This window comes from Eurypyga helias, unplaced genomic scaffold (genome assembly GCF_000690775.1).
Source record: "Eurypyga helias isolate BGI_N326 unplaced genomic scaffold, ASM69077v1 scaffold46446, whole genome shotgun sequence".
Lineage (NCBI taxonomy): Eukaryota > Metazoa > Chordata > Aves > Eurypygiformes > Eurypygidae > Eurypyga > Eurypyga helias.
The window spans coordinates 1-9,220 of NW_010259361.1; the positions used below are offsets into that span (position 1 = coordinate 1).

General features: G+C 44.1%; 1 protein-coding gene across 1 annotated transcript in view; it reads left to right on the plus strand.

Moving 5' to 3' along the window:
* Nucleotides 1-8,071: 8,071 nt before the first annotated feature.
* Nucleotides 8,072-9,220, plus strand: part of LOC104511863 (glutathione S-transferase 3-like) — a 7,867-nt gene continuing 6,718 nt past the window's right edge. Inside the window, exons 1-2 of the mRNA XM_010154643.1 lie at nt 8,072-8,188; nt 8,466-8,517. Coding sequence (XP_010152945.1) covers nt 8,102-8,188; nt 8,466-8,517 — 139 coding nt within the window. The 5' untranslated portion in view covers nt 8,072-8,101. The remainder of the gene's footprint in view (nt 8,189-8,465; nt 8,518-9,220) is intronic.

Below are 9,220 nucleotides of genomic sequence, written 5' to 3' on the forward strand. Positions count from 1 at the left end.
GGGCGGCTGCGGGCTGGGGAAGGGCCGCCATCTCCCCTGTCCCGTAACAGCAGCGGAGTGAGACACTGAAGTAAATTAAAATCAGCGAAATACAAGCAATGACAAGCAGAATTTTTACGCTAAGACGGTGGAAATCATTGTTAGAGGATGCCATTGCGGCCAGGAATTTAAGAGGACTAAAGTGACAGCGAGGGTGTGGTAATTAATGCTGTGTGGTTAATCTCGGGAGGTGCTGAACTTTGCGGGGCTGATGCTGGCGGGCTGGGCTGCGGGCGGCAGATCGCCCCACGCCTGCTCGTCCCGTCACTGTGCTCCTGCCCTGCGCCCCTGTAGCATCTCCCTCGCACCTGCTTTTGTCTGAGACGGTAGCACCTGCCCCTAGGAAACGCCTCCTTCCTCATCCTCAGGCCCCAGCCACCATCCCAGGCAGCCGATTCCAATGGCTTGTCATTAGAACTCTCCCCACCCCTGTTCTTAGAAGTTGCATTGTTTCCAGTTTAGACTTCTAGAGCACGAGTAAGGAACGTTGCCGCAATTACGAAGTTCCTCCAGCCTGGCAGCCAACAAAAACCCTAATAAACAGATTTTTTGACCAGGAAATGAAGCCAGCCTCCATCTGCTGTCATTTTTCAACTGCTTTTCCTAGATGAACCTTGATTTTTGTCCTTCTAGGTCCATACGGTCCCGCATGTGCAACACGAACACGCGAATCTCATGCTGAAGACATCATCAAAGAGCAAGGTGAGTTATGTTTCACGAACCATTATTTGCAAGAAAGGTAAATGCAAATACGTATGAATGCTGCTCATAAATGTCGTTAAAACCCTTGCTACCAAGCAGTGAAAAAAAGATTTACTTAAAAGTGGGGTAGTACTAGCTGGTATAGTAAGTGATGTATTGCTAGATTTGTTTCAGGGTATAATTTCATGCTGGCAGGTTTGGGTAGGAGGGTTTAAGGGAAGGAGAGAATATTTGCTTTTGAAGAGAAATTAATGGTGAAATCTGTATTAGGGTTATGGGGTCTTATGAAAACCCTGACAAACTCTAGGGAAACACTAATTTCAGTGAAAACAAAGCTGTTTTATAAGAGAAGAAATGAACTTGTGATCCATAAAACCTATTTCTCCATGTCTGAGAAGTATAAATATGTCTGGCTTTATTAAAAAAGAACCAAAGCAAGCAAACAAACAGTCTGACAGGATGAGAGCTGATTTTAATTTTCTTAAAGTGATCAATTTTTATCTTCCTTCTGTTGCAAAAAACTTTTTAAAAAAAAAAACGAAAAAAACCAGATTGTTGTCCAGCTTTATAATTTGTCATCAGATTAATAATAGGGTTGAAATTTCTGCTTTACTTCTCTACACCCTCTTTTGAAAAGAAAAAGGTTCTTTAAATTTAAGCTTAGATTACTATTAGTTTTAATCGTAAGAATGCACATAAACTGGGAGAGTTAGACAATTTCACAGCACACACCAGAAGCCACACGGGGGAAACATGCGCTGCCACAGGTTTCTGTCGAAGTCTGAAGTCATTGTACTACACGAGTTATTTAAGATAACTGCTTCACAATGAAAGGTGTACCACTAAGGTTATTTTTTGGTTGGCTTTGAAGTCTTGATCTTGCTTGTCTTGTGCGTATACAAATCAATCTTTTCACCATGTTGGGGTACTTACATCAATAAAGACTAAAGGATCCAAATACGAACGTTCTGTGAACTGGCTCTCCACCTAAACTCTCCTCGCAAGCAGCACAACTGGTGTGAATCAGAACTAGGATTAGTGTTTCCAGACTTTTCTGTGCCGGTGGTCCAGATAAGTACCACACAGCTCACAGAAATAGGGTGAGGGTGGGTGCAGGCTTGGTTAACCTTGTCCTTGGGCAGGCAGTAACGCTTCCAGGACACAACCAGAGCTGTTGCTGAAGGTTTGCAGCAAGTCCAGGCTTGAGTGACTTGTTTTAACTATTCATGTGGACTCTTAACTTTTTATCACAGCGGTGTTATGCTTCCGTTTAGGAGCTCAATAAGCAGGACGGGGAGAACCCTCCTAACCCACCTGTTTCATTCTCTAGTGGCAGTGAGTTGCATACCCTGAGCAGACGCTGCTGGAAGCTGGAATCAGGCATGGTCCCCAATCCGGCTGCCAAGTGGTTTGGGAGGATTGCAGGCAGGCATGTTGCGAGAAGACTTTGGACTTTTCTAACCTACAGCACAATGAAGTGTGTCCACAGGGTACAGTAGGAGCTTGACATGCCAGGGCGTGGTGTATGCTCTGTTTAAAATCTGCCCATGCCCAACCCGAGATCACCTGAGTGGTACCTGGGCTCCATGCCGGCTGCCCAAACGCTCATGGCCGTGGCCTAACAAATGATTTACAAAACAAACTTATTTTCTTTTTTTACTCCTGAGTAGCTGTTCTCTAAACCTCTAGTGACAGATAACAGTAACCTCGTTGATACAATATCCTTAGGTGTCAAAGGAGCTTTATAATTACATTTTGAAAGGTTGTGCTGGAAGCAAACTAAAAAGAGAGCAAAGGGGAAAGTCTTTCTGGCAAACGGGAATGTGTGGAAGGGAAACAACAGGAAAAGTTGGATGTGGCCATGTGCTGCAAATCCAAAAAGCATCAGGACGCTTTGCTGGACAACTCATCCCTAAGCCTCACATCAGAGACCACTTCCTCCCCTTGTTCTTTGCCATGGAGCCTGTTGCTCCCTCTGGCAGCACCTGAGCCTGTGGAAAGGACAAGGAGACCATAGTTATTTGCATGGTCTTCTGTGGTCACTGTTCCTGAGCCAACGCAGGCACTCAGGGACGTGCTGATAGCAGAGACCTCGAAAGCAGGAATAGACTAATCTTCATTCAGTGCTGCCATCATGGACAGGTCTGAACAAAGGCTCCTTTCTTCCTCAGCTATCCCTTCCTGCTGTGCCGCACTCCTGTAGAACACCTACATCTGTGATTTGGGTGTACAGGGACCATTGGCTGGCACTGCTGCATGGTACGCCATGCGTTTACACCACGCTCCTACCTTCCAAAATAGGGTCTTCTGATCCATACTTGGAAATTTTCTGGGGGTGGTAACCAGGTTTGACACAGAAACAATATAGAAGCGTGTATTTAATGCCGTGCCTTCTTCACTTGATGATGAACCTGAGAGAGAGTTAGAATTAGGCAAAGTGGAAAGAAGCACCATACAGTTGTTTTTTGCTGACACCATCAACCTCTGAAGCACATAAATTACAAATTTCCAAGAAGCCTGTAGTGGAACTGCATCCTCCAGAAGAGACTGCCAGCAATTGCTAGGCAGAAAAACCTTATCAGCACTCCAACTGTGAGGAAAAAAGAAAGTAGCAGCTTTTGGGGGGATCTCCTCAAGGTAGTTACCTAGAGATTTTTGTCCTGAGATTCCCCGTCTTGAGGTGCTGTGTTAGTAAATCTGTGGTTTTAGACTTGTAACTACAATCTTGATACCAGCATGGGTTCTGTGAACAGATCTTCAGATTAGCTGTACTGACATCTGCTGCAGGGGTGTAAAGTGATGCCCAGCATCATATGTGGGTCTGTGCTAGAGGTGAGAATCTGACCTGTGGCACCCAAATCCCATTTCCCATCTGCTTCACCATCCTTGTGTCTGTTCACATCCACGTTCAGGTGTGGTATTTTCACCTGAAATGTAGATAGCAAAACCAAGCCAGTTGCTTTTCATGGAAACAGGGTAGGAAAATCATAGTTTATTTCATCTCTAACTGAGTATTGGCCACGGACACTCAATTTCCAAAAGTAATGCTATTGCCTTAAGACCTGGGGTGAGTTGTGACATAAGCTGCTCATTATTTTTTTACAGCAAGTTATCACTGAGTAAGTTTGATACTGCCAAACTGTATTTCAAAGTAATTGAGCATTGTTAACCCATACTTTGGGTATCTTTTCTCTGCCATACAGCACTGAAAATGAAAGCCTGGGTTACTGTTAAATAACAGTGAAATAAGCCTAGAAACTTCAGTGGTTTTAAATGGTTACTGTTACCCTAAATATGACCCAGAAAAATCTATAATTTTGTCAGTGTTTTAAAGTGCCTCAACCTTGGTTTTGGGTAAAATGCCCCAATAATTCCAAAAGAACAGTTTGAATGGATGGCTACAATAGAGAGTATGGGGCTACACCACATGGTACAGTCGAATCAGCAGACTGAAAAAGACAGTCTGTGCCTTGGATGGCAATTTCCAGACACCTACGTCTTTAAGCTGGGTAGTGCCAGCTTACTAGCAGTGGGAGATTTTCTCTCTAATTGGGTATGGCTGGGAACTCCCCCGAGCTCCAAAGCTTAAACACCGCTGGGAACCCGCCTGTGCTGGGTGGAGGCTGTGTTAAGGTCAAGAGGTAAGTACTAACTTCCAATTTCCTTTTTCTTAAAGTGTTTGGGTGACTATTTATGGTGAAACTACTTCCAAGCTTACTAGGGCTTCTGTTGGGGTAATGTAAATTCTCTGCTGTCTTTAGTTCATGTGCCAGGTATACTAAGCCTGGCTTGATATTTACTTCCTGGCTGCAAGCTACAGGAGAGAGAAAGGAAGAGAAAGGCACTTTTTAACCAGGAAATGGATCCTGTGGTACAGTTTAGAGCTGAGCAAGGCTGGTGTGAAATTGCTGAGGAGGGAAGGTATGGGAGGGCAAAGGTGGGTGGGAGAATGCAGTGCAAGGCTCCAGCACCGGGGCAGGTTCATCTGGGTCTGAGCAGGAAAGCTGGTCCATTTGTTATGCTGGACTCTGCTCCCAGCTCTGGGGCTAAAGGGCACTTGCTGCTGAATGTGGATAATGCTGTGTCTTCTCTTAAACAATTCACTGCGAAGCATCCTCAGAGAAATCCAGGACAGGCATTTTGTTAAGGCTCACTAGAAAATGGGATGGAAATATGGAGTTTAGACAAAAGCAGCAAAAGCATCTTTATATAGACTTTTTTTTGGAGATCTTTGCTAAATACTAAGGTTAAAGGCAGTACATGCAAGACACAGTTACTTATTTGGCTGTGGCATAAATTCCTGGTGTGAAACCAATTCTTGAGCAGTGTCTGGGCTAGTGCAGCAGTCCCAAAATGCCCTGGATGGTACTGCTTAGGTAAAATATGAAGGTTTTCCATATTCCCTGGGAGTCTTTGATCACTTCACGCCTTTTCCAAGAGTGACTTTCTTCCACAGGAGCAGTCAAACATATCTTTTCAGGAGCAAGCAACACCAGGTCGGACCGTTGGACTGCTTACAAGCCCGGTGGTTTGTATGATCGTTGCGCTGAGGCTGCAGCGGCAATATACGTTAGACTATTTTTTATCTCTTCTTCTGCCCTTCTGCTGTTACGGGCTGGCTGGTGAATGATAGCAAGTTTCTCTAGCAATTGTATAGCTCTTAACAGCTCAATAATTCTGATATTTTACTTCCACTAGAAATTATAAACCCATGCAGTAATTGCCCAGTAGAATCATGGAATCACAGAATGGTTTGGGTTGGAAGGGACCTTAAAGATCATCTAGTTCCAACCCCCCTGCCATGGGCAGGGACACCTTCCACTAGACCTGGTTGCTCAAAGCCTCATCCAGCCTGGCCTTGAAGAGTAGCGTGGCATACTCCAAATGCATATTGAAAATCAGCATAAATATTTAGTCTTTTCTTTGGCCTGCTGATAGGCCTTTGTTAATGCAATTAATTCATCTGCTTGTGCACTCAGCTTTGGACTGGGTGGTGAAGCCCCCACTACTTCCTTCACAATAGTTATTGAATAACCTGTTAGCCTGGTTACTGTTTAGATAATATGAGGACCTGCCAAAAATCGTTCCAGATCAGGATTTAGAAACAACATGTCTGATAAATCTTCTCGAGCCTTTTCATCTTCGTGGGTTGTTACTACACATGTGCAATATGGAGTTCCTTCCTCAGGAGAAGGGAGTAGAGTAGCAGGGTTCAGCATGTTAGAATTAAAATTCACTTATAGCTGACAGAGTTACTCTTAATTAAAAAAACTAAAAGAACCTGTTGACAGGTTTTCATTCTCTATTTGTTATCATTCTTCTCACATAACTTAATGCCATATAGAATTTCTCATTTATGTAAAAATGATAAAATGATGCCTAAGGCTTTTCATTCCCTCTGCTCTTGTTCTGCAGACAATAGAGAAATTTTCCAAGAGAATTAAGTTTCATATCCTTAGTCTTGCAGTCTTTAGCTTTTTTAGCTAAAGGAAGTCTTACTTGCTGTAAGTGCCTGCGCATCACAGGTTGGGGCGATATGTGTTGAAATGATACGGGTGTAATGTATGTGAGAAGTGTGACAGTGAAAGAGGCACTAGTTGGCTGTTGTGAACTACAAAAATAAGCTGCACTGCCCTACAGTGAAAGCCAGTCAGACAACGTGCAGAAACTAATAAAACCACTGTCTTCGAGGCAAAACACTGCAATTAGCAACAGCTGTTTGCACTTTAAAACTGGAGGTGATAATTTTTTCCTTTATGTGTACTTGGATCACATTGTTTAAATTACCCAAGATGTCCCTATTTATTGTAGTAACATGACTTGGTTCTTAACAGAATTGCTCAAGGGAAAACTCTCAATCTTGTTGTTCTTGAAAATCAAATTTTGCCAAAATCCGTTCCAAATGTTCTTTATTTTAATTAAATTTACAAAGCACTGTGACTTGAAAGCACATCACTAGAGTGCACTGAACCTGATTCCAGTGGGAAATGTCATCTGGATGCCAAGTGTGTTGGAGGTAGTGTTGCAGCTTCGGCTTTTAGCTGTGAGAAAACTGGGGTTATCTGTAAAAGTATTTTATTTTTTTTTATTCAGGCACTCTGCTCTGGTTTCTCAGCCATCAGGACATGATTAGGATACTCCCAAGCTTTTACTCTCCCAATCATTAGTGTATGATGCTAACATCTCTGTGAATGGGGAATGCTAGTCCCATTTTTTTAGTAATTAGTGCAAGGAAGCAGCAAGAAATTAAGGCCTGGATTTGCAAACAGTTAAATTCGAGTGTCAGCCCAAACGGTCCAGCTGGTTGTCCCCACATATGAACAGCTCAATACAGAGGTGCTGTGTCTGCCTCACACTCTGTTCCTCATGGTGCAGGGAGGTGAGGAACAAGGAAACCGGCTGAAGATGTTCAATAGGACGGGCAAGGAAGCTCAGCCTGTTTCATGGAATAAGGGAAAGATTAACAACTCATTTGTCCCTGCTTGAGGAAAGAGGCGGATGGCAGTGGAAGCTGCAAAATGCACTCCAACACCTGGCAAACAAAGCTAGACAAACTTCAGCCTACCAGTAAAACATTTTCCTTTTCTTCTTTTCATCTTTTCAGTGAGGATGATGGCAATGGGGGTGAGTAGCTTCCCTGAGGATGTGGTAGGATTTTCAGTGGTTTGGTATAATTGTCTTAAAATGCAATAAGGTTCCCTCTGCAGCTCGGGGCTCAAACCACTTGTTCAAACAAGTCTGTTTGCTTACAGTCATAACAAACCTCCCTAGGAGCGCTGGGGAAGGCTTTACAGATCTGCACATCTTTCCTTTCCTAGCACAGGCTGCGTGGTGTCACAGGTCCACCTCTCATTTTGTGTTTTAAACCAGATGAAGTTTAAACTTCAGCAGGCATGATGAGAATAAAAGGCTTTCTCTCCCGTCAAAATAATGTCACTTATACCAGTTTCATGAATCGCAGAATCACAGAGTGGCTGGGGTTGGAAGGGAACTCTGGAGGTCATCTAGTCCAATCCCCCTGCCAAGGCAGGTTCATCTAGAGCAGATCACACAGGAACAAGTCTAGGCAGGTTTTGAATATCCCCAGAGAAGGAGACTCCACCACCTCTCTGGGCAGCCTGTTCCAGGGCTCTGTCACCTCACAGTGAAGAAGGGTTTCCTCATGTTCAGGTTGAACCTTCTGTTTTCCAGTTTATGGCCACTGCCCCTAGTCCTGTCACTGGACACCACTGAGAAGAGCCTGGCCCCATCTTCCTGACACCCACCCTTTAGATATTGATAAGCATTGATGAGATCTAAAAGCATTGACAAGATGCGTGTTTCTGCCTAATGTTTTTCAGGGAACCAGGAGCTCAGAAGCATGGCAGGGAAGCCCAGGCTTACCTACTGTAATGGAAGGGGGAGAATGGAGCCTGTACGATGGTTGCTGGCAGCAGCCGGCGTGGAGGTTAGTTGATGCTTGGTACAGTGTTCCAGTGTCCCAAGTGGCCTCAGAAAGGAACAATTTAACTTGCACATGGAGGATAAATGGCTGCAAGAGAGTGGCTAAATTCTTTTGGCTGGACACCCGCAGCCAAGCAGTGGCATTGAAGGTCCAGTCCATTATCGGACCAGTTTGGTCGTTCACTTGGTTCGGTCGTTCTGCATGTGCTTACGTACAGTCATTAACAGAAGAAAAATGTTAAAATACAGCCACGTAACACTATTTCTCCCTCCTTTTCCAGTTTGAGGAAATTTTTTTGGAAACAAGAGAGCAGTATGAAAAGTTAATCAAAGGTAAGAATCCTGATGCCTGAGGCTTAGTCCCTCAAAAAACTACACCAATTTAGCTTTATTTGTGGGTTTAAATTAGTTTATTTAAACCAGTGGAAACTTCCAGGTGCACCTAGAATACTGAAATACTAGTTTTGAGTAACCTGTTCTTTCCAGTGCCAGACAACTCCTATAAGCTAAAAGCCATAGCTTCTGTGACTGTGTTTATTGTAGCACATGAAACAGGGGTAGCAAACGTTCCTTTTTAATGCAACTCAGTTATCTATGCTGCTGAGCTGTTAGTGTGGTTCCTGGCACGTTTTTTGTCTAAGGCAAATAGCACTCCGGACAACAATCCCTAGGCATCCTTTGGTGGTCGTCCCAGGCCAAGGGCCATTTCCAAGGTGTCATTTAGATGTGACCACCATGCCCTATAGTCAGAGAGAGCTGAATGGAGTTGTGGAGTTGACTAGTAAAGATGTACCTCTGTGTTGGTTCTGAACCTCAGGGAGATAAGCCTCTAAATGAAAGGCCAGTGTGGCACCATAATCCCCAGGAAGGCAAATTTTCCTTTGTGCCAGTTAAAAAACAGGAAGACCTGTGGAGTCTGACACAGCCAAAGCAGCAAGCCACAAAGACTTCACGTCAACCAGTTCCCAAACATCAGTGCATACCCCCAGCCACTGCCCTTGATGGCCAGATGAACTCCAGCAGTGAACCGCTCTGC